This window comes from Notamacropus eugenii, chromosome 3, assembly GCF_028372415.1.
Source record: "Notamacropus eugenii isolate mMacEug1 chromosome 3, mMacEug1.pri_v2, whole genome shotgun sequence".
In the NCBI taxonomy this organism is placed as follows: domain Eukaryota; kingdom Metazoa; phylum Chordata; class Mammalia; order Diprotodontia; family Macropodidae; genus Notamacropus; species Notamacropus eugenii.
This window is the reverse complement of record NC_092874.1, coordinates 471,690,956-471,717,153: the sequence shown is the minus strand read 5'-3', so window position 1 is coordinate 471,717,153 and position 26,198 is coordinate 471,690,956. Positions and strand designations below refer to the sequence as shown.

The window sequence follows — 26,198 nt, the reverse complement described above, 5'->3', positions numbered from 1 at the left end:
CTGCATGGTACCTAGCACTCCATTTTCAATGTAACTTCATGAATCTGTACAGACTCAGCCATCAATAGCATGGAGTAATTTGATATGATGTCTGGATTCTGTGAGACTCAGTTAGAATCTGTTAGACTTGGTAAATGACTGGATTCAGGCTGTAAAGAGGGTGATGATTTCCAGATTATAAGTCAAGGAGGATGCCTATAGCTGAAACAGGAGAGACGAGTGCAGTGTGAGGGATAATGGATTCCAGTGTGGATGTGGTAAACTGGAGATGCTTAGAGAGAGAGAGAGAGAGAGAGAGAGAGAGAGAGAGAGAGAGAGAGAGAGCATCCAGCAGAGACGTAAAGGAGACAGCAAATGTGGTGCTCAAGTTCAGATTAGGGCAGGGTATGTAGACTTGGGAATCATTCTTCTAGAAGAATTACTTGAATATTTAATATTAGGACAGTAGGCCACCAAGGAAAGAAGTAGAGAGAGAAGAGAAAAAGGGGCCTGAGACCCGACTTTGGGGAGAAATGGATGATTGTCCAGTGAACATAAAGGAATGGTCAGAGATAGTGGGGAGAACCAGTGAAACGTGGGTTCATGAAAGCCTAGAGACCCTAATGTGTTCAGGAAGAGGGCAGTCAATAATGTCAAAGCCACAGAGTCCAAATGGAGAGTCTCCTCTGTTGTTACGGAAGAAACTAGGTGGCTCAGTGCCTTGGAGCCAGGCAAGTTCTGAGTTCCAGTCCTGCTCCTGTTACTCATTAGTTAGATTGTTTACTGCATTTTAGCCTCAGTTTCCCCATCTATAAAAGGGAGCTGAGGTGGATGGTCTCTGAGGTTTCTTCCAGCTCTAGACCTGCGGTCCTGTGACCCTGCTGTCATCTATGCTCAGGACAGAAATGGGTGATTATAATTAGTCAATGACTCTAGACCTTTTAGTGGTGTTTTTGATTTATATTACAGTCAGTGCAATTACTGTTCTCATTCTTTCCTTTGAATTCTTCCTGCTGACCTTTCTTCCACTGTATTCCTCAACCAGTTTGTCCACCATTCCCAGTGGATGGAATTCAGCCACCTAAAGTACTGTTAGGAATATTTGGCTGGGGGTGGAGGGTGGGGAGGGGGGGCATTTCTTTCTGTCTTATCTAGCCAGCCTCTGAGTCCCAGGCAATGCTTTATCCCATCCAGGCAACTCCCAGGACACCTCAGCCTGGCCAGCAAGGGCACTGTGCCACTCAGCCTGCTGTTTTCCACATTTGCTGGGGGAACAATCATCAGACCAGTATGAGCATTGCTACCACTCTCCACTCCTTCCCTGTGATTGTCTACCAGAGGCAGGGAACCTGCAGCCTCCAGGCCACATGTGGCCCTCTGGTTCCTCAAGTGCGACCTTTTGACTGAATCTAAACTTCATGGAACGCATCCCCTCAATAAAACTTCATAGAACAAATCTCCTCAATAAAAAGGGATTTGTAAAACTTAGTTGTTGTAAACTTGGACTCAATTAAAAGGCCACACCCAAGGGCATAGAAGGCCACAGCCTCCCCACCCCTGGCCCAGACCCAAGCTCCCTGCCCTGCCCATCTTGCCCTGATGAATCTTGTCCTCCTTCTTCTTTGTATACTGGACCTCTTGGGCAGGCTGATGAAGCCAGCAGGCCCCTCCACCTAGAATTTAGGTTGGCTACATTCGTCATGGAAAGAAAAGCTAACTTTCAGTTAGATGTTAGTGAAAGTAAAGATGTAACTTTTTTCCATTCAAGATATCCAAGACCCCTGAAATCTCTCCATGTGTCCCTTTTCCATGCTCCCAGGGCTGGGAAACCTGCTTTTGTGGGACGGAAACTCTAGGGGGCAGGGGACATTTCCCTTCTGTGTTTGTAATGCTAGTACTTTCCTTATTGATTGGGGCTGACACCGGCGATGGACGCACTGGGCCCAGTGACACTGACGGTGATCTTATATGCAATTCCACATTGTTTTTGGAATAAAGTAGCACACATTTACCCACTGCTTTAAAGTTTACCAAGAACTTTCTGGATATTATCTCATTGTGGTCCTCATGACAACCTATCATCTATTTTACAGATAAGGAAAATGAAGTGGAGAGAGGTTAAGTGATTTGCCTACAGCTAGGTAGGATTTGAACTCAGATCATCTTAACTCCAAGCCCAGCACCACCTAGTGTCTATGTTCCTCTTCAGCAGAGATGGTTTCCATCTTTGGTCATTTCTGGCCAATTTGTTCTGTATGAGATGAAACCTAAGAGTTGTTTTAATTCTTTCTTCTCTTATTGTTAGTGATTCAGAGTCTTCTTTTAGGTGGTAGTTGATACTCTTTTTCTCCGTCTGTCCCTGTCTATCTCTGTCTCTGTCTCTCTGTGTCTCTCTGTCTCCTTGTCTCTCTTTCTCTGTCTCTCTCTTTCTTTCTTCTTGGCCCCTGGGCCTTGATTTCCTCCTCTGTAAACAAGGGGCTCATGCTCAAGGACCCCTGCAGCTTCTGAGCTCTGGATTCTCCAAACACAGTTTGAGCAGGCTGATCCCACCAGCTGCCTGGGCTCTGTGTGTCTTGGCTGCTTTGGCTCTGTGGTCTGTCTGCTGCTGCCACCTGCTGGCCATCCTGCCAAAGTACCAAGGCTCATTCCTTTTCAAGCTGTATGTGGGGTGGGGTGGGGAGGGTTTGTGGGGGATGGGGGGGAAGGGGGCCTGGGATCCTGGGAAACCAAGGGTCAAGGTCTCTCGGAGGTAAATCAGGTAGGATCATGTTTGGTGCACCTGGGGAAACGAGGCTCGGAAAGGCCTGGTGTGCTCCAGAAATACATTTTTCATAAGAATAACTAACTCCTGGGAGGGTGGAAAGGATTTATTTTCCTTAAGTTCTAACTGGAATTACTATTGCTTCAATTAGGAATGAAATGTATTGATTATTACAAGGGCAGCAATACAGCACCATAAAAATAGATTTGGGGTCAGGAGACAGGTTTGAATAACTGCCCCATAACCGTCCCCCACATGCCATACATATGACCTTGGCCAAGTCCTGGAGCTTCTGGAGCCTCAGTTTCCTCTTATGCTAAATGAAAGCATTGGATTAGAAGGTCTTAAAGCTCCCTTGCAATTCCCAGGATGTGATCCCATGCTAATATACATCTTTCAGATGTAACTAAACCCAGTTCATTCCAGACCATGAGTTCTTAACCAGCACTTTATAAATACCAGCTGTTCTGAGTTATCACAGGCAAGTCAGAGATATTAAAGAATCGCATTTAGAGCCAGGGGGTACAGAGCAATTGGGGGTCCATGATCTTTTCAACAATGTGGATAACCGTATTTCAACACAATGGCTTTGTTTTGTAATGTTCTGTATTTTATTGTATACATTTAAAAACATTATTGTGAAAAGGGGCCCATTGACTAGACTAGACTGTCCAAGGAGTCCGTGAACAGAAAAGGTTGAGAACTCGGACTTTGGAATGAGTGGACTTCCAATGGATGAGCCCATTGACTAGACTAGACTGCCCAAGGAGTCCGTGAACAGAAAAGGTTGAGAACTCGGACTTTGGAATGAGTGGACTTCCAATGGATGAGCCCATTGACTAGACTAGACTGTCCAAGGAGTCCGTGAACAGAAAAGGTTGAGAACTCGGACTTTGGAATGAGTGGACTTCCAATGGATGAGCCCATTGACTAGACTAGACTGCCCAAGGAGTCCATGAACAGAAAAGGTTGAGAACTCGGACTTTAGAATGAGTGGACTTCCAATGGATGAGACCATTGACTAGACTAGACTGCCCAAGGAGTCCGTGAACAGAAAAGGTTGAGAACTCGGACTTTAGAATGAGTGGACTTCCAATGGACGAGCCCATTGACTAGACTAGACTGCCCAAGGAGTCCATGAACAGAAAAGGTTGAGAACTCGGACTTTGGAATGAGTGGACTTCCAATGGATGAGCCCATTGACTAGTGCCCTCCACCCCAGGCTTCTCCTCCTGAACAATTAACCTCTTCCCTGTATATTGATTCGGTACAGATGTTGTATCTACTTATTCATGAACTGGCTGTATCTTCCCAGTTGAGTGTAATTCCTCAAGGGCAAGATAGTCTTGTCCCTTCTGCTTAACATAGTACCTCGCTCAGCAGTATCATAGACTTAGTGCTGCATGAGACCTTGAAAGTCGACAAGCACCCTCCCCCTATTTTACCTGTAAAGAAACTAAGTCCCAGAGAAGTTAAATGACAGAAGCTTATTAAACCTACGAGGTGGGATTCAAACCCAAATCTTTCTGACTCTAAGTCTGACCCTCTATCTACAAAGGTATGCTGCCTTGGTAGGAACTTAATAAATGCTTGCTGATTGGGTATAGCAGTGTAGGTACTTGACAGACCGTTTTCTTCTCCTGGGTCCACTTAAACTAAGGGTTCTTTACCTTTTCCTTCTTGTGAACCACTCTAACAGTCTGATGAAGCCTATGGATCCCTTCTCAGAATAATGTTTTTTAAATTCATAAAAAATGCATAAGATTACCAAGGAAACCAAGGATAGTAAAATAATATCTATCCTTCTATCTATAGATGGCTATACCAATCTATCTATATCTGCATGTATACATGTATATATAGACATATACATACAGAGAAAGAATGTGTATTTCTATATAGAGAGAAAGAATATTATATAATAGAATATATTATTAAATATAATTTATTATTATATGTTAATATATCAATACAACTTCAGGGGCCCCAAATGAATTTTTGAGCCCTTCAAAGTGTAATATTTGCTTCATGCTCATGAAGCAGGTTGTTGCTTTGGCCCCTAACATCGAGCACCCAGCAATGCCTTTACATGATTCTCAAGCTTGGGGGAAACGTCTCAACTGCCCTTTTCTTAGGCCCAGAATTGGTGGCAAAGTCCTTTTGCTTTGACTTCTAGAGTCACAGTCATCTGTTCTGTCTCCTAGGTGCTGGGGTGACAAGAGCCAGCAGTTGCCAGTCAGACAGCAGCGGATTCCTGGAGGAACCTTTTGAACCCTTCCTTCTACATGTATCGGTGAGCATTTGGGTGGAGCTGGTGAAGTGCTGGGTCCCAGACCAGACCTAACTTTTTATTAATGCACACTTCCTATTTCAAATAGACAGGACTACTTGGCACGACCTGAACAAAATTAAGTCATTCCCACGTTAGGGCTGGCTCAAGCTGACCTTATGCTGAGGTTGGCTTCAGTGATAGCCAGTAACATAGAAGAAAGTGGGCTCCTTCCTGTCAGAGGAAGGGGCTGCCCCCATTTCTAAATCTCCTTATCTCAGGCCCCACTTCTGCTCTCCTGAAAGCTAATCTGCTTCTGACCCTAATTCTTGCCCTTGTGTTAAGGGACAACAGCATCCCTCAAATAACCAGATCTCCAAATCCCCCAATCTATCTCTTTCTTGTGGTCTATTCCCTTGCAGAGATAGGCAAACCCTGGATCTCGCCATCACCCACAGATGTACCACTTCCACTCTCAGGAACTCTGAGATTCCCTTATCTGATCAAAATCTGCTATCACTCTGCTTTTCGTTATATTTTCATTATTCATATAGTTCAATATATTTTCATCATAGTCTCCTGTCAATCCCTCTTTTTGCCCACATTGGGGCCTCCAGTCTTTGCACCTCTAAATTCTTTCCTAGACCATCACTTGTGGGCAAACACTCTATAAACCCTAAAACATCAAATAAATGCTATTATAATGGTTATTATCCTGACCCTTTGGTGAACCAGTTCATTGCTACCCTGTCCTCTTCTCTGCAGTCCTTGCTCCCTTATCCTATCACTGGTCTTGCCCTGCCAGACCTCCCCATATCTACTACTCCACCCATATGCTATAGAATAAAGCTGGAAGCCTGCTGACTGCATTTACTACAGATGAATGTCAGGTAACTTATCTGGAGTAAAGAATCCTCATACACCTCTGTAACTAGTTCACTATCCACTCCCCAGGGTGGTTCTTCCAAACCTTCCTATCCCTCCTCCAACCACTCCTGGCTCCCTGGCCCCACATCATCTTGCCTGAGGACCTTGTCTCATATTTCACTGGGGAAATGAAGGCCCATTTGTTATGACTCCCCTTTTCTTTCCATCCTCAGCCTTTCTGTTATCTTCAATCTCTCCTTGTCTAGACTGCTTCATGATTACAAACAAGCCCGTGTCTCTCCCATCCCCCCCAAACTGTCCCTTGATTCCTGCTAGCATCCTCTATGTCTCCTCCATTTTGTGGATAAACCCCGTGGAAATGCATCCATTTCCTTTCAACTCTCTGCTTAACTCTTGACAGTCTGGGTTCCAAGCTCATCATCAAACTGAAATTGCTCTATCCAAAATGGCCAGTGATCTCTTAATTGCCAAATTCCATCGGCTTTTCTTGGTGCTCAGCCTTCTTGGTCACTCCACAGCTTTTGACCCTCTCTTCTCTCTGCATTTTCACGACATTGTTCCCTTCTGGTTCTGCCCCTACCTCTCTGACTGCTCCTCCTCGGTTTCCCTTGCAGGGTCTTTATCTAGGTCATACCCATTTACCATGAGTGTCCCACTGGCCCTTGTCCTGTGCCCTCTTCTCTTTTCCCTCTATACCATTTTACTTGGTGATCTCATCAGCTTTAACCAGTTCAATAATCATTTCTATGCTGTTGATTCCAAGATCTTGTCAAGTCTTTGGCTTCCAATTTCACATACCTAGCTGTCTACTGAACATATTCAACTGGACATCCTGTAAACACTTTAAATTCAACATGTCCAAAACAACTTTTTCTTTCATCCCTGGTTCCCCAGTTCCTAACTTCCCTATTACTGTGGAGAGTTCTGGAACCTCTCAGTTGCCCAGGCTTACACCCTAGGTGTCACCCTCACTTCCTCATTCTTTTTCACACACACCCATCTCCCATCTGTTGCCAAGGGCTGTGGATTGCACCTTCGTGACTTGGCTTCCATATGCCTTGGTCTTTATCGCATTCCTACAGCTCTCTTCCAGGCTCTCATCATCTTACACCAGGACTATTTCACTAGCATGTCAGTGGGTCTGCCTGGCACATTCTCTCTTCCTATAGCAATCTAGCTTCCACTAACTCTCAAACTGATCTTCCCAAGGGGCAGGTCTGATAGCGTCACTCACCCTCTATCCCCTGCCACACTTAGTAAATTCCAGTGGTTCCCAATCACTTCCAGGATCCAATCTAAAATCGTGTTTGGTGTTCAAAGCCCTTCATAATCTGCCCTCCTCTGGCCTTCCTAAGCCCATGGACTGTGATCCAGTGACAGTGGCCTTCTTGATTTTCTTCACACAGCATTATTAGTATTATTATCATATGTATCCATAGCACTTGGTACAGTTCCTGGCACAAACTCAATAAATTATCCATCTATTTATCCATCTACTGATTTTATAAGTGGAGAAAGGGAAATCATTTTAGAAGGGGACTGGCAGGAAAACTTATTTTTCTACTTCTTAAAGATGAATCTGTAAGTCTTGTACCCTCTTGTCTATTCACACACCTCTATGTCACTTTTTAGAGCTGGCCCATATTGACACTCCTAATCTCATTTGCCTTTCTCCTGCTCTCTCCTATAGCTTTCTCCCTTGTTGACTAGCCAGAGTCTTCTATGTGGAAGGCAAGAAGCTCAGATTCCCTCCTTGGGATCATCCCAGTACCATCCACAAGAACCAACTGAAGATGCTTCCCAGTGCATTCTGGATTTGCCGCTTCTGAACCGAGGCCAGAGTAACCAGGGAGAAGAGATATTTGCCTATGTAGAAGAGGATGTTTCTCTATCAACAAAACATTTTACCCAGGAGGGATCCCATAAGGAGACCTCCACTGTGGAGAGGAAAGACAATTCCACATGGAATTTCCCTCCAAATCCCCAGACTAACTATGAGGTAGATGGAAGCACCATCACTTCCACATATGACTATCCTGTGGGATTTACTGTAGCCCACTTAGTAGAAGTCAAAGCAGACTTCCTGGAGGAAGAAGAAGCTAGGGCAGTGTGCATGGAAAGGTCTCCAAGCATCATGAGAAGTGCATGTGATCAAGGTGCATCCATTCATGTTGATAACTGTCAACTTGGTTCTGAGGTCCCAAGAGATGGGCACACTGGCCAGTGGGACCCTAATGTTAGCAGGTTGGCATCCTCATCAGAAAAGGGCATATTGACAATGCCAAGGCAGAGTGAAGCCACTCTCCCATCAAGTAGTCTTGATGAAGTTTCTAAAACTTCTACGTCCAACTCAGATGATGTAGTTGAATTTAGGCTTCTGAGTACCCCAGGAGTCAGAGCTTCAGGTAAAGCATCTTCCAAGTCAGGTGAGAAGGTAGAGGACTTTATTCTAGACACTGAAACAAATGCCAATGGCTTCAGATCAGTGACAATTCAGATGCCCTCGAAGTTGGGGTCTAGCATCTGCAGTTCCACCTCAGGAGAATGTCCTAGAGAGAATACTTTAAATCCTCTTCTTAGACCTTCAAAATTCTATAAGACTGAGGCTTTCCTTACACCAGGACCAAGAACAAGCGCCAGAGAAAGGCAGACCAAAGACGCTTCAGTTCAAACAGAAAAGATCAAACTTGGATTTCCAGTTCTGTGTCCCTCTCCAAGCTGCTGCACAGCCATACGCAGACGGCATCATCTCACTCAATCCATCTCCCTAGACAGCAGCTCTCTGGGGATGTATCAGCCAACCTCAGACTCAGAGCCCGCTGTCCATGGTGCCCAGTGCAAGCATAGCAGTTACTGCTGCTGCTGTTGCTGGCACCATCACCATCCCTGGGATTGGCACCACCCTGGCCTTGCTTCCTGCTCCTATCAACACCACCTCCAAGCTCAACTCACCAAGACTGTGAAGACCCTTCAGGAGTCTATGGTGAGAAAACTCTCTCCAGTAAGTCTATATCTTAGTAGAGATCATCAATAGAGTCAGAGAGAGATGTGCAGTCAGTGAGAGGCAGTGTGGGAGAGTGGAGAGACATTTGGCCTTGGAGTTAATAAGACCATGGTTCAAGCTGGGCAAGATGCTTCATCTCTCAGGATGTCAGGCCATTCTCTGAACCTAATGAGAAATAGCTTGAATCTGTGTAGGTGTACGGTTCTCCACAACAACTAAGTCCAGGTCCTTGACATATCAATCCAGATCAACTCAAGAAGCATTTATCAGAGGCCTCATATGCACATGGCAATGGGCTGGGGGATAAAATAATGAGTCACCCTATAGGAACTTCCATTCTGGGAGAGGGGAAAGGGAACACAATTATGTAACCAAACAAATTAGGACAAGAAAAACTGAGGAGGGAGAAGGCTGTCCTAATCAAGGGAAACAGGATGTTGGAGGCTACCCAGAACTGTTCTCTGAGGAAGAGAAGGTTTCGGTTGTCCCCCAAACCTTCCTGACCTCCTTAGGTGAATATTCTGTTGGCCATTACAGCCCTAGCCCTCCCATTCTAATGGAGGAAACAGCATATACGTTCATAAGTTTCTACAAGATGCATGTAGAGTAAAAGGAAAGTAATCCTTGAGCATAAGGTACTAGCAGCTACGGGGATTGGGAAAGGCCTCTGAAGAAAGGAACATTGTATGTATACGTATATGTATCCATCTGTATGTATATATTTATGTGTATGTATGCATACATGTATGTATGTATATGCATATGAACAGATAGCTATGATGGGTTTGACGGTCCACTCCAAAAGCTGTTTTTTCCATAGATACCTTGCAGAAAGTATGTGTATTTGTTGAATAGAATAATAGAGGTACATGTTTAAAAAACCTCAAAAAATAGGAAAAGGCCGTTATAAAGAGCCTTCAAAGTCAAGTAAAGGAGTTTGGAAGTAATAGGGAGTCACAGCAGTTTAGTAAGCAGAGACATAGTTAGATCTACCCTTTAAAGAAATCAGTTTGGCAGCTGTGTGACTATTGGACTGAAGAGCAGAAAATCTTCAGGCAGGGGGTGTCAATTAGAAGTTTATAGCAGAAATCCAGATGAGAGGAGGCAAGGATCTGAAATAAAGGTGTGTGAATAGATAGAAGGGCACAAGACTTCCTTAGGAAAGGATTCTTCCTAAAGCAGCTGCATGCAGGTCTAACCACTGATTCAGGCTGGGGCTATGCACGGAGTCACTCCTGGGTTTGGTTCCAGGCATAGCAATGAAACAGCTATTTAATGTTAAACAAGATTCACCTCCTCTCTTGAATCCTTTGCCTCATCTACAAAACAAAAGGCTTGGACTATATATGTCCAAGGATTTTGAGGTATACTGTAGATATTTAGCAGTTCTCTCTCTCTCTCTCTCTCTCTCTCTCTCTCTCTCTCTCTCTCTGTTTCTCTCTCAATACACATGACATACTTTTTAAAAAAATATTTCATTAAATATTTCCAAATTGAATGTAAAAAAATTTTAACAATCATTTTTTAAACTTTTGAGCTCCAAATTATCTCCCTCCTTCATGCCCCACCCTCTTGAAGAGGCAAGCACTTTGATTTTGATAATACATGTGAGGTCATGCAAAACTTATTTCCATATTCACCATATTGCAAAAGAAAACAAAAACAAAATAAAACGATAAAAATAGAGTAAAAAAAATCTGCCTCAATCTGCATTCTGAGTCCATCAGTTCTCTCTCTGGAGGTGGATAGCATTTTTCATGAGGGGTCCTTTGAAATTAATTGCCTTGGTCAGAGTAGCTCAGTTTTTACAGTGGATCCTTAAAATACTCCTGTTACTGTATATAATGTTTTCTCACTGTGTACAATGGTTCTGCTCACTTCACTTAATATGAGTTCATATAAGTCTTCCCAGGTGTTTCTCAAATCATCCTGCTTCTCATTTCTTACAGCACAACAGTATACCTTCACAATCAGATTCCATAACTTGTTCATCCATTCTCCATTTGATTGGCAATTTTCAATTTTTTCCACCACTTACAGAGCTGCTATAAATATTTTTTATCCAAAAGATCCTTTTCCCTTTTCTTTGATCTCTTTGGGATACAAAGTTAATGTGGATATTGCTGGGTCAAAAGATATGCAGTTTTTGAGCACTTTGGGGGTAGTTCCAAATTTTTCTATAAAATGGTTGGACTAATTCACAACTCCATCAACAATGCACTAGTGTGCCCATTTCCCTACATTTTCTCTAACATTTGTCATTTTTTTTGTATCACGTTTGCCATTCTGATATGTATGAGATGGAATCTCAAAGTTGTTTTAATGTGCATTTTTCTAATCAATAGCAATTTAGGACATTTTTCCATGTGATGATGGATAGCTTTGATTTCTTCTTCCCAAAACTGCCTATTCACATTCTTTGACCATTTATCAACTGGGAATAACTCTTATTTTTATGAATTTGGCTCTATTTCCTACATATTTGAGAAATGAGACCTTTATTAGAGAAATGTTGTAAATCCTTCTCCCCTAGTTTCTTGTTTTCCTTCTAGTTTCAGCCACATTAGTTTTGTTTGTGCAAAAGGTTTTTTGTTTTAATTTCATATAATCAAAATTTTTTATTTTATTTTGCCTAATCTCCTCTATCTTTGGTTTCATCATAAACTCTTCTGTTATCAATGTATCTGACAGGTACAGTCTTCCATGCTTCCCTAATTTACTTATAATATCATCCTTTATGTCTAAGTCATTTATCCATTTTTACTTTATCTTAGTACATGGTGAAGGATGTTGGTCTGTGCCTAGTTTCTACCAAACTGTTTTCCAGATTTCTCTGCAATTTTTGTCAAATGAAAAGATTTTACCCCAAATGCTTAAATATTTGGGTTTATCAAATACTAAATAAGTATGGATTTTTAGTACTGTATATTGTGTGCCTATTTTATCTTTTTTAGTACCATATTGTTTTGATGATTACCATTTTGTAATAGTCTGAAATGTTAAACTGCTAGGCTGCTTTAACATTTTTTATTCCCTTAATATCCTTGACCTTTTGTTTTCCCTATGAATTTTATTACCATATTTTCTAACTCTATAAAATAATTATTTGGAAATTTGATCTATTTGCCAGGTCAATTATATTTTTCTGATGAAATATTTTACATTTTCTTTTTTTTTTCAGTCTTTTGACTTTTTTGTTTCCTGATTTCTCATGGAGTCATTAGATTTCACTTGCCCAATTCTAATTTTTAATGAATTATTTTCTTCAGTGAGATTTTACACCTCTCTTTGTTTTCCTATTTGGCCAATTCTGTTTTCAAGGTATTACTTTCTTCAGTATTTTTGTGTCTATTTTACCAAGCTGACAGTGACTTTTTTTTTTTTTTATAAATTTCTTCCTTTGCTTACATTTATTTACTTAATTTTGCCCCTACCACTCTCATTTGATTTTGGAAATAATTTTTTTAGTTCTTCCAGAAATTCTTTGTTGGGCTTGTGTCCAATCACATTTTTACTTTGAGCCTTTGCTTGTAGCTGTTTTGGCTTCATTGTCTTATTCAAAGTTTGTGTCTTGATCTTTCTTGTCATCACAGTAGCTTTTATGGTCAGGTTCTTTTTATTGTTGCTGCTATTTGCTCACTTTTCCATTCAGTTTTTGTATTTGAAACTTTATGTTAATGTTGGGCTCTGTTCTGGGTGAAGGTTGTGGGGAGGGTCTCTGTTCCAAGCTTTAGGCTTCTTAACACTACTGATTGTTAGAGCTAGTTCTGGGGATTTGGAAGTTTTCAGTGTTTCTAAGGTGTAGTGATCTAGGGAGAGGTGTGGTCACTGCACTTTTGAGCTACCTTCTGATCCTTACTCAGTAAGGGCCCCTGATCTCTCGAGATTGCAATCAATTCTGCTCCTCCAGGCACTAAAAAGAATACTATTCCTCAGGTTCTCTGATCCATTGGGGCTGGAAGCCAAATTGCCCCTCAGGGTTTCTACAGCCTCTTTTTATTTCTAACATGAATGCATTTTATTACAAATCTAATGAGCACTTCCTCAAAATATCCACTTACAAGATGTCATTGATACATAATCTTTTGAGATGTTTGCTATAACTACTAATAAAGATCATAGAACTGGGGGAAGAGAGTGCCTAACATACTATAGAGTCATTTTTATCTTATTTTTAATTTATGGAATAAAACAAGCATTTCCATAACATACTACAATAAAAAGATGACTGTACATGAAGCTGCAAATCTGTTATGCACAACTTATTGTTCCTTTCAAATATACAACAAGATTATCATGATAATTTCTTTTATTTCTTTTTTTTTCTTTCCTCTCTCCTCCCTGCCCTAGAAATGGCTACCATTATACACAAATAGGTATTTATGTGTCAAATTATTTTATACCTCCTTCTACGTACCAGTTCTTTCTCTGGATGCTGATAGCATCTTTCTTCCTATGTCCTTTATAGTTAATTTGGATATCTATAGCAGACAAAATAACATTCACTCAAAGTCCTTCTTAAGACAATATTTCTCTTACTATACACAATATTCTCTTGGTTCTGCCCATTTCACTCTTCATTATTTGGTTTAAGTCTTTCCATGTTTTTCTAAGATCATTCATCATTTTTTACAGCACAGTCGTGTTCCATCACAATTATATATCACAACTTGTTTAGCCATTCCCCAAGTGATGGACATCAGTGCAATTTCCAATTCTTTACCATCACAAAGAGAGCTACTACAAGCATTTTAAAATACTTCTACTCCCTCTTGACCAAAAGTGCTCCTCTACACCCCTGAACTATGACCCCAAAGTGGGAATAGGCAAGGGAGTTGCCAAACATTATTTGCTCCTATGTTCAGTGATAGCACAGGGCTACTCGGTAATCTTTTCCTAAGCAGTGACCAGGTCCCCTTAGCATCTCTTGCGTGGGAGTTCCCAAAGCTGCTGCTGCTTCTGTCTTCACCACCTTATCCCATCACTGGTATTTCATCCACATGGTCTCTGGGCCAACCTCCTCCCCTATGTCACAGGTTTCTCTTTCCAACCTCCTATATTGTCTTTTCTAGTAGTGGTACAGTGGATAGAGTATCGGGTCTGAAGTCAGGAAAAATCATCTTTCTGAGTTCAAATATTGCCTCAGACACTAACTGTGTCACCCTAGGTTGTCACTGGAGATTTTAGGGCAGCTAGGTGGTAAAGTGGATAAAGTGCTGGACCTAGGGTCAGGAGGATTCATCTTTCTTAGTTCAAACCTGACCTTAGACACATATTAGCTGTATGACCCTGCGTAAGTCACTTAATCCTGTTTGCCTCAGTTGTCTCACCTATAAAATCAGTTGAAGAAGGAAATGACAAACCAGTGCAGTATCTCTGCCAAGAAAACCTCAAGTGGGATCAAGGAGAGTTGGACGTGACTGAAAAAATTACTGAACACAAGGTAGAATAAATCATAGAGAGAAGAGATGAGTGGAAGGAGAAAGAGAGAGAGAGAGAGAGAGAGAGAGAGAGAGAGAGAGAGAGAGAGAGAGAGAATATCTCACTGCCTAGCATCACACCCCCTACTGGAAAAGCAGCAGCACCAAATCAAATCGCGATCTTTGCCCCAACCTGTGTCTAGTTTGGAAAGGCCCAAGCTCTGTGCCTTGTTCATGGCCAGTTTCTGGCTAGGGTTCTGATTCAACAGATGAGACCAAACACAGTGGGAAAGAGAGTCAGAGTTTCATAGAGCCAGTAGGAGGGTGCTTCCAGAACAGACTACCAGGAAGAAAAAAGGCCTGAGTTCTCTCTGCTTGTTCACAGAGCACTGTACAGGACTTGCAGATGTGGAGAACAGTATGTCAGAGTTTCCGGGAGCACTCCGAGGAGATTGGACATCATCTCATGAAGCAGCAAGCATGTGTCTTCAGTGAGATGTCAGAGGAAGGGAGGTAATGTTGGCTGCTCTACATCAGTGATGAAAGTAAGCCCTTGCCCACACACCCAGTCATCACTCTAGGCCTCAGTTTTCTGATATGCAAAATGATGACCTCTGAGGTCCCTTCTCATTCTAGCAAGACCTGTGATTCTATAATTCTCATACCCAGAGAAGGAGCAGAACATAGGAAACCTGTTCCCTCCATCTATGTTCTTAATTTTTAGGGAAGAAGCAATAATAACTAATTGCTGAAGGTAGGAACTTGGCTCTTCAGCTAGGATTAGAGAAAGGAAGAACTGGGAAATGGGGGTAAGGTTAATAGGAACACATAGTTGATGGCCTTATGGAATTGGAGAATACATGAAGATCTGCCTTGTATATGACGCATGGATAGGTAGTACACAGATAGATATGAAATTAGATAGACAGATAAATAGATAGATAATAGATGAGACAGAAATAGAGATATGAAAGACAGAATTTACTAAATTCTTGCTGTGTATACATATGCTAGGCACACATATATACAGACAAGCAATACAGCCACGACTTCCAAGAATTTACAGTTCAATGAGGGAAAATAACCCATAAAGGGCAGCTTGAATGAATGTGATGTGAACATGGCCAACAACCATCTTAGAGACCTGGCTCCAGCCCAGATGAGGTGAAGACCTGGGGAGCTAAAAGTTGAGAAAGTTTGATGGGAGGAGGGGTTGTGGTAGAGATGAGGATTTTGGCTGAAGTAAAGGCCACCTCTTGTGTAGGTATTTACTTTCAATACAAGTGACCTAAGATTTTAATTAAGGATAAAGAAGTTGAGTGGACATTTCTAGAAGGGAATAGAATTGGGAAAGGGGATGAGGAAAAAGCATAAAAAGCAAGAATATGGACATGGCAAAGTCATGGAATTTAGGCACTGAGATGCAGGGCAGTTGAGTACATAGAGGGTTTATCTTGGAATCAAAAAAACCTGAATTCGAATCCTGCCTCTGACACAGTACTGTTTATCTCAGTGTCACCAGGTAACTCTATGGTGAGTTACATATCAGTTAGGGATTTGCAGCAGTGGAGAGAATTTCCACACTGAGACTTCCCTATAAGGGTAAAATCACAAGTCTGGCCCACAAAATATGACCACGTCCAAATAAATGAAAGGATTGTAGTAAATAATTTCAAAGAACTGAGCTGAGCTGGTTTTGGGAGAAGGGAGATGAAGGAAAAACTTCCTCATAGAAGAAGCTCTACAGGATGCTGCTCTTTTATTCACCTGCAGGGAGGAAGTGAGGCAGCTTCATGATTTACGTCAAGACCTGCATCAACAGGTGGCTGAGCTAGAATTTCAGCTCAGTGACCGAGCTCGGCAGATTCAGGAGGAGATGCTCTTGGTATGGGACATTAATCACCATTTCTATGATACATTAAGACTTGTCTCCTGGCTCTGAGGCTAGTTCTGTCGAGGTTGTGTGACCCCAGATAAGCAACAACCTCTCAGGACACTGGGCCAGTGGGGTCACAGACTCAAAGAGAAGTGGGAGGGTCATTAAACTATACATCAGGATCCCTGAAGTCTGCATGTTGATTTAGAAAACGACCTACGTTCTACTGTATTTTTATTTACTTTGTTCAATTTTTCCCAAATCTATTTAATCTAGTTCTGGCTGCGTTTGACACCTCTGCTCTAGACAATTCTCTAATATTCTTAGTTCCAGTGAAGGTGCCAACCTATATTGGTATAGGGAATTTCTTTACCCTGGAGTTCCCTAAATAAATGAAATTACAAATTGCATCCCTCTCCCCTCCTCCTATGTTTCATTTCATAATATGAATTTGGTTACAAAATAGAGCTATCAGTTCCCGGAGTTCCATGAGTTGATTTCAGCTTGTTTTTTATGGTAACAATGAGCAGGCCTGTTTGCATGGAACTTGGAACAAATGATAAGGAAGAGCATGAAACCAGTCTAGAAAGATAGGTTGGAGAGGCTTTGTATGCCAACAGAAGAGTTTACACTATGGAGCCACTGAAGGTTCTTGAGCAAGGGAGTAACACTGAGTGCTCAAGCTGTCCTCTAGAATTAGCATTACCTTACTTCTTTTTCTGCTCTTTTCCCTCAAGCAGTTTAACCAGCTCTTAGAAGAACAATCCCAACTCTGTTCAGAACTGGGGCTCTGCAGCTTGGGAGAAGGAAGCGAGCCAACTTTCCATACTGATTCAGATATTCTTGAGACTGCATCCCCCAAGATTCCCAGCCCCGCCACTGAAGGTCAAGGGACCCTACTCCCAGAACAGAACAGGGCATGTGCCCTCACTTCTCCCTCCTCAGCAGGCAGCCCAGAGATGGCCCTCGTACCCCCAATATTAGAGGAGCCAGGCCTTGCCTCTTCAACAGCCTCCTGGGATCAGCATATGAGCAGTGAAGAAAAAAGGGGCTCCAGTCAGAGCCGAATGGATCTGAAAAGCTTTTTGGGCAAAGTAAGGCCGCATTCCACTATCACCCAAAGAAATGATATTTTTAGTGGTACTGTGTCTCTTTTTTCATACAGGGAGACAGTGCTAGCTAACTGTGTCTCAGTTTTTTTGTATGTATAAGGAGAGGGGTAGAGATGGTGCACTCCAGGGTCCCTTTCAGCTCAAAAGGATCTCTGATCTCCTAATCCCATGATTCCATGATATTTGTTGGGCAGGGTGTTGCAGTGGCTAGGGAAATGGCCTCAGAGTTAGGAAGATCTGGGTTCAAGTCCCACCTGGAACACATCCATCCTTGCCCTGTGTCCCTGGGAAAGGGGAAGTGAAAGAGATGGCTCACTACAAATGACATAGTAAGGAGTAGTCAGGGAGTGAGGCACATTAAGTGGCCTGCCAAGGGTGTATCTAGTAAGTATCTGACACATTATCTACTTTACTCCCTAGGTACCTACAACATGCCAGGCATATAGGAAAATAAAGAAACAGAAGGAAATGTTGCTTCTGTAGAATATCTTCAGTGGCTAGTTAGGGGCCCAAGTCATGACCATGTTGGTCCAAGAATAGATAAATATTTTCTCTTTTCCAAATATTACTTCTATAAAACCTTATATTGTACGATCCTATTGCATCAATAATTAGATTTATTATTGTGTTATGTGGTTCTTTATCCTTTTCCAGTGTATATCATTATACTTTTTCCTTTCTGAACAATGTCTTTTTTGGAATTACCAACATTCAGACCAATATGGCACCTACCTGACCCTCCTGGCAAAGAAACATCCATAGAACTTTGTCTTCAAGCTGTCCCCCTAAAGTTAGTTGTGTGGATTTATCTGACTGTGGAGTCTAGCCAGCAGGCTTTCCCAAATCATTTATCCTCAGGGCTTTCATGTACTTGATTATGAAGTTCTTGTTTTCTTTTCTAGTTGAAGAAGACTTTCAAGAGTTCCTTTGGCAATGAACCAGCTGACGGACAGAATTGATGGAATGACAGAGAAAGAAAGATGACTTGTTCACTGTTTGGACAAGCCTCCCACTCCACTGCAGTTCCAAGATTTCCTTCTGTGTATAGAGATGCTGGGAACCTGGTAATAATGCCATGGGGGAATTCATTCCTCTTCTGCCCCCAGGATCCACTTGAAAACAGATTGTGTTAAAATACTGTCTGTTAGTGTGGCGAGAGTGGAGATGGATGCTCATGTTTTTCCAAGGCCAACTAACTCTTCCTTTGAGGTCTATGCATATAAAAATGACTAACAACAGGAGGGAACTTTTAAAACTGGGTTTCTCATCACACATTCAGGTCCAGCTAAGTTCTTAAGATTAACAGATGTGTACCTTGTGATAGAAAGTTTTCAAAGCACTTAACAAACATTATCTCTTTTAAGTCTCACAATAATATTACCAGGCACCAAGTCCAAGTGTGATGAGGTCCATCTCATAGAAGAAGAAACTGAAAGCCAGAGAGGTTAAGGGATTAGCCACAATTAAGAATGATCAGAGGTGGGATTTGAAACTAGCTCTTGTCTAAGTTCAAGGCCAGTACTTTAGCCACAGTTCAGCACTTCCCATGGAGATGGGCCTCTACTCAACCTCTATCTCCAGGGTAAGAGGGATCCCATAACCAATTAGATTTCCAACTTTTCTTTTGCAACAGAGGTTCAGACAAGGAAAGGGCTGTGTCTTTAGTGGATAGGATGGAATGTGGTTGATGATCCCACCAAGGTGATTGAAGAGGAGGGATTATAAAGAACCAGGAGAAAGAAGAGTCTCAGAAGCTAAGGAAGGAGAAAGTGTCCAAGAGGAAAGGGTGGGCAATAGTGACCCAGGAGAATCAGAAGAAAGTGTCACAGAAGCTAAGGGAGAAGAGAGCATGCAAGAGAAAAGTGTGGACAACAGTGTTAAAAGCTATGGAGAGACCAAGGCCAAAGAAGTGACTGGTGACCTTAGAGAGAGCACTTTCAGTTGAGTGGTAGGGACTGAAGGCAGGTTGTAAGAATTAAAAAGTGAATGGGAAGGAAGAAAGAGAAGGCACTGACTTTGGGGGGAAAAGACAACTCTCTCCCCACTACAATTTTGGCTATTAAAGGGAGGATAGATATTGGACAATATTTTGAAGGGCTGGTAGGTTCCAAAAAAGGTTTAATGACTGTGGACAGAGTGCTCAGAATATGCGTAGTCAGCAGGGAAGGAGACAGTGGATAAAAAGAAGTTAAGATGAGGGTTGCAGGGAAGGTGGTTTCAAATGAAAACTGAACAACACAGGAGAGAATGGGAGGGGAGGGCTGGTTGAAAGGGTGGTGTTGATAAGAGGAGAAAGGCTGGAGCAAAAAGAGAGCATAGTGATGTAGGGTTTGGGGTGGGAGAAGAGGCTTGAAAATTTCCTTTCTGTTGTCTCAAACTAATAGGGGCCAAAGGTGCTTTCTGAGTGGGGAGGGGCAGTTGTTGGAGCACGTTCGGGAAGAGTTCCTGCAGAGAGAGCTCATAGCATTCTAAATTATGCACCTAGTTTGGCAGTGACCTGGAGGTGAGTCAATGTGTGTGAAAAGAGTTTGGCTAAGTGGTAAAGAGAGGAGAGAAAGTCAAAGGAAAAGAGGTTGCTGAATGATGGTGGCGAAGGGATGGTCTGGCAAAGGAGTGAACAGCAAAGCTTTGGACATTATATTTGTGGGCTTCTGGGGGGGGGGGGCCTTAGAGTTAATTTGATTCAAACCCCTTCATTTTACAGATGAGGAAACTGAGGTCTGGAGAGATAAGGTCACACAGGTAAATAGCACCTTTGAATCCAAGCCCTTTGACTGGACAGCCCATGTTCTTTCCACTGTAAAATACTGTCTCTCTTAAAGATCCTTTTTAAAAAAGTTTTAATAAATATCAACATTTTTCTTTCAAAACTTGGGAAACAATATTTTTCTTGACATTACATTATCTTCAAAACACTTGTGTAGGTTGGGCAGGTATTGGGGCAGAATTCTTAATATTTGGAAGTCTGTCATATGAAAAGGTGACTACATGCATTCTGCTACAAGAGGAGAGACCAAGGAGACCACCGGGAGAAGTTTCCAAGAGGCAGCCCTATGCTCAACGTTGCTTTCAATTCCTTGCATCATTTGTATAGGGATATCTGATTATAGAAATGTACATTTCTAAATGTATCTAAACTATTTGAGGATCCTGGGGATTCCCTGCCTGTCACCAGTGGCTTCCTTGTTTAAAAACAACAAAAACCTGTTTTGTTTTGTTTCTCCTAGGTAGCATAGTTTTTGACAACAATCAACCATCTATTCCTGAATGCATAAGCTGTGTTCACATAGCACATTGTGAATTAGAGGTGGATTCCTCTAAGCAGATTGTTGTACACCTCAGCAGCCTAATGGAGATTTTTTTTCTTGTTTGAATTCTACAAGACATAGCTTGTGTAGTGAAAAGACAACCAGTCAGGGAGACCCACCTCTGAAACAGACAGGCCACATGACCTGGGAGAAGTCATTTAACCTCCTCATGTTTGCAGGAAACTCTCTAAAACTAAGTTGCTAAGAAAAAATGTTCACTGGCATCAGTAAAAGGAAATTCTTCATATGGGAGTTCCGATTCTTTCAACTAATATTCATATGGTAATTCAGGGATGTGCTCATACCATCTCTCTAGAACCTATTGTAAAATTTTCAGTTGGAGCATCTGTGTCTCAGAAATCAGCAAATGATACTAACCAGGATCTTATTTATTGGCCTTTTGATTATCAATATTAAATAAAACAATGGAGAAAACAATAAGAATGCTGATTAAACTTGAAAGTGCATCGCATATACCTTATTTTTACCTGGAGACCTGTTTGCTAAAATAGTGAACAGCATGTCCTTGTACAGTATGTTCTCAACACTAGTTCAGCTTCATTTTATTGATGCAGAAATTGAAGCCCAGAGAGTCTGTGTCACTCGTCTATAGTGGAAGATGAAAGAAAGCACTGGATTCCAATCGAAGAGCTTTATAGGAAATAAACAAGGTCACCATATTGTACTTAAAGGTATGAATCAAAACAAGAGTATATTCATTTTAAATATTTCTGAACCAAACTATAATGACCATAATTATAGGTAAGGATGTGATGCAGGGAGTAGAGTGCTGAGCTCTAATCCTCGCTCAGAAACTTAACCTTGTTCTGCCATATTTACATCATTAGTAAAATTGAGATTAGAATAGCACCTATTTTGCCAGTTGTCAGGAGGATCAAAGGAGATGACGTGTAAAGCACTTTGGAAACCTAAGGGTGTTATAAAATAATAACTATTATTATTCACAGTAGGAGTTCTGCTGCTGCTGGTGGAGGTGGCAGCTGGAGCAGGAGTAGGAGTAAGAGTAACTAGTGGCTAAAACACCAGACTTGGAGTCCAGAAGAGCTGAGTTCCAATTCAACCACAGACACTTATTGCCTTTGTAACTCTGGGCAAGTCATGTAACCCCTCTCTGAGCCTCAGTTTCCTCATCTGTAAAATTAGGATAATAATAATGCCTGCCTCAGAAGGCTGGCATGAGGACCAAATGAAATAATATATACATAAAGCACTTTATAAACCTTAAAGTGCTATGTCGACATTATGAATATTAGTGATAACAATGTTCAGGCACGGGCACAGTCTTGGTTGTCATTTTCCTGATTGTCATATTGTTAAGAATGTAAGCCACCTGGCAGCTCTCCATAGTAGAGGCGAGCAAGTGAACAATTCCATCTGTATCATTTTCCAAACAGCACAATGTCTTCCCTAGATTCATTTCATTCTACCCAGCTCCCTCATCAAAATTCAAGGGCAAAGGCTTCAACCCAAGTGGCCTCCTGGGAGGAAGGTTACTTAGAGAGTCAGGGCACATGCCATCAGTGGCCTTTGTTCTGCCTGAGTGAGGACCCAGCCTGCAGAAAGGAGACAAAAAGCAAACCTGAAGGCTGTTCTCAACAGTATCTGTGGGGTATTACAAGTGTGTGTAAGGGTGGCTGGAAGTTGATGATTTGGACAGTGCTCCCCAATACATGGACATTTTGGTAGACTTGGCTTTTTAAAAAATCTTCATGAAAAAATAATTGTGTCAAAGAAATAAATAGAAATCAAAGATAAAATTTCTAATGATATCATAAAATACTTATATGGTCCATTCTCAGTAATCTTCCCTTTGTTGAGAAAGGCATAGGGCTGGAGCCTGGCCCTGTGATTCTTTGATCCAGGGCACTCCCACTTGAGAAAATTGCTTCTCCACTGCCAACCCTCACCTCTGGAATGGACAGTCTAAGAGCCTGGATCCCTGAGAGGTTTTGTGAGTTGCCCAGGGCCAGTTGTCAGAGGCAGAACAGCAAAGCCAGTCTTCCCAGCTCTTACCATCTTCTGTTAAGAAAAGCTTTGGATTTGAACAGACCAGCACAAATCTCCTTCAAAGAAACTCAAGCCATCACTTCCACAAAGTGTTCTCTGATGCTTCCATTTATGAGTGGAATGACTACTCCTTTTTGTGAGTGTTCTATCCCTCCACCTAACCAGTAGAATGGAAGCTTCTCAAGGGCAGGTCCCGTTTCCTTTCTATCTGTGAATTGTAAGCATGGAGTGCAGTACCTGGCACATAGTAGGTGCTTAATAAATTTCTGTTGCATTTAACTGACTTGAATATAACAGTTCTTTTTGAAAATGGATTGAAGATGATATTACACAGATATGTGGAATGGTTCAGTATTTTCATAGAAAACTGAATGAGAAAGAAGCCAACTTAAATTGTTCTATAAAACACTTACAAAGAATTGTCACAACTAGAAATCAGTACACGAAGAGTCCTCCATCTCCTGAGGAAGTTGTGCATTTGATATTGGTTAAAGAGAAAAGCCTGACCTGAAAGATGGCAGAGACTCTCTTTTGCCCTTTATTGTATCCCCCACACTTAAGAGTGCCTGGCAAATAGTAGGCACTTAATAAATGTTTGTTGATTGATATTGGTGTCTCATTTGGTCATCATACTATAGGTTTACAGCTGGCCATCGTCAGGTCTGTTGCAAAGCAAACCATGAAGAGGAAGGATTGTGAAATGGCCAACGACTTGTCAGTTCCATCAGCAAGAGAGCTGGAATTGAGTCAGAAGACCTGAGTTCAAATCCCAAAACCCCCACTTCACTATGTTACCTTGCAAAAATGATTTCCCTTTCCTGGGTTTCAGTGTCCTCCTCAGTATAATGAGGGAATTGGCTTCAATGGCCGCTCAGATCTTTTCCATTTCTGAATTTATGACCCCATTATCCTCTACCCACCATCTATGAAAGTCTCTGCTAATTGCATCTACAACTCCAATAAAAATAGAGACTCCTTGTCATGAGACAATGATGAAACATTAGTCATGTGTCAATTGTCTTAGGATGAAAGACTGAGAAATGGATGGAATCTTGGTCATTGAATCCAATCCTCTCATCATACAGATGGAGAAAAAGATCCAGAGAGATTAATTACACTGGTGGTAAGAATCAGAGGCAGGTCTAGAGATCTTTTAAAGCTCCACCCTTTCCCAACTGCACCACACTGCCCCTGGCTGACTCTCTTTCTAATCTGGGGCAACATTTCACAAATGTCTATCACACTCTTCCACCCGGTGACACTGACCTTCTTGTTGTTCCATGAAGAAGACTCTCCATCTCTCAGCTCTGAGCATTTTCTCTGGATGCTCCCTATTCCTCAAATTCTCTCCCTTCTCATCTCCTCCAAGGCTCCTCTTGCTTCTTTCAAGTTCCACATAAAATATCACCTTCTACAAGAAACCTTTCCCAAATGCTTTTAATTTTACTATCTTTCCTCTTAATGATTTCTTATTTATCCTGCATAAAGCTTGTTTGTATGTATTTGTTTACCTGTCTTCCCCATTAGACTTTGAGATCCTTGAGGGCAGAGACCAACTTTTGCCTTTCTTTCAAGTTCTTAGCACAATGCTCGGCACATAGTAGGTGCCTTTAGAAAAACTGATGACAAATGACCAACAACTGACACTTCCTCTTGGAATTGTCCTTCCTTGATTCCCCAACTTGAGGGGACTCTTTCCTCTTTGATCTCAACTACATATTTGATCATCATTGACTCTAGTGATTTGTGTACATATATGCGTGTGTGTATGTGTGTACACTCATATACATATTCTCTCCTCTTAAGTTTTAAGTCCTTATGGAAAGAGGCTTTTTTGTTGTTGTTGTTTTGAAACTTAGTACCTCTAGCACCACACTAACATAATTGGTGCATGGAGGCTCCAAATCTGTACGATTCTCTGAAACCCATAAGCAATCTTTGAATGGGGGAATTAACAGACTTTCGAATCAGAGAGATGGTGGTACTTAGCTCATACATATCCTCCAGTGTGAGGTGTTTGCGTGTCTCTCTCTGTATCACCCTTATCATCCTCTTGGTATCTCTCATTCATTGTCTCTGACTGTTTTACTGTTTCTGTCTCTGGGTAGCTTGCTTTCTCATTGTCTCTGCCCTTTTCTTACTTCTCTATTTCTGAATTTCTCACTGTTCATTTCTTTCTACATGGATATCTTTATGATTCCTTCTCCCTGTCTCTATCTCCACCTCTGCCCATCTCTCTTTTCCTGTCTTTATCCCTCTCTGTTTGTCTCTGTGTGTCTTTGCCATTATCCATATCTCTGTCCATCTCTGTGTGTGTGTGTCTATTTACCTGTCTCTGCGTCTTCTCTTGCTCACTGCCCCTACCCTTCTCTTGCTTCTCTCTCTCTGATTTTCTTACTATTCATTTCTTTCTCCATGAATGGCTCTGTAATCCCCTCTCCGTCTCCATCTCTACACATCCCTCTTTCCCTGTCTTTATCCCTCTCTGTGTGTATCTTTTCCATTGACCATGTTTCTGTTTATCTCTCTGTGTGTATGTCTATTTACCTGTCTCTGCCTCTTCACACTCTCACTGTCTTTTTCTCTGTGAAGTCTCTGGGTTTTTGTCTGCCTGTTCCCATTCTTTGTCTCTCATTGTCTCTGGTTTTGTTTCCTACCATGACCACATATGTTTCTCTACCTATGTGAAAAAGGTCAGCTAATGGGGAAATATATTTTGCATGACTTCATATTATAATGGATATCATCTTTCTTTCCTTCTTATTGGGTGGGGGGAAGGGCTGGAGGGAGGAAGAGAATTCAGACCTGAAAATAATTTTTCTAAAAGAAAGAAAGAAGGCCAGCATACACTACAAGACATACACTACAAATCATTTCTCAGCATTTCCCCTTACATTTTTCCATCATCCTATGACCAGTCCACTGATCAGAGCCAACTTAATAACAAGCCACTGCTTTTCTCATATTTAACTTTTAAAGGGGAAATCTGGAAAGATTTGCTTTCTAAACACTCCTGCAAATAAGCATAGAAAAAAAGGACTAAATTTCACCATACTCCCTCCCCCACCCCCATACTCATACATACTCATAGGGAATCTTTTTTTTTCCCATCCTAAACAGCTATTAGCTTGTTTTCTGTACAGAGTTTAGAATAGAACTTAATTTACTGTTTCTAACCTGTGGAAATGAGATTAAATTCCTGCTGAGTGAAATAAGCAGAACCACGAGAACATTGCATATAGTAACAGCAATATTGTTTTTGGAACAATTTTGAGCAAATAAGTCATTTTGACTATTATGAATACCCAAATTAACTACAAAGGACAGATGAAGGAAGATGCTACCTGCCTGCAGAGAAAGAATTGATAAATAGATGTATAGAATGATTTTACATATATATGCATATTTTTTTCTAATGGTATCCATCTCTAGGATGGGAATGGAAGAAAAAGAAAAAAGAAATTTACCTGATAACTTTATTATATATTTTAAAGGAATATCAAGTTGTACATAATATATTTACAGGTTCAAGTTCAGTCATCTATTTTTAAAA

The 26,198-nt window shown here is 41.5% G+C and overlaps 1 protein-coding gene across 4 annotated transcripts in view; it reads left to right on the top strand.

The window, feature by feature from the left end:
- Positions 1-23,251, top strand: part of ITPRID1 (ITPR interacting domain containing 1) — a 210,309-nt gene extending 187,058 nt beyond the window's left edge. For 2 of the 4 annotated variants that reach the window (XM_072598893.1, XM_072598896.1), the window contains exons 10-15: positions 4,945-5,033; positions 7,588-8,880; positions 14,707-14,834; positions 16,095-16,206; positions 16,935-17,291; positions 18,212-23,251. In XM_072598893.1, the coding sequence (XP_072454994.1) occupies positions 4,945-5,033; positions 7,588-8,880; positions 14,707-14,834; positions 16,095-16,206; positions 16,935-17,291; positions 18,212-18,268 (2,036 nt within the window). In that variant the 3' untranslated portion in view covers positions 18,269-23,251. The remainder of the gene's footprint in view (positions 1-4,944; positions 5,034-7,587; positions 8,881-14,706; positions 14,835-16,094; positions 16,207-16,934; positions 17,292-18,211) is intronic. The other 2 variants (XR_011964816.1, XM_072598894.1) reach the window with 2 other exon arrangements.
- Positions 23,252-26,198: the final 2,947 nt, after the last annotated feature.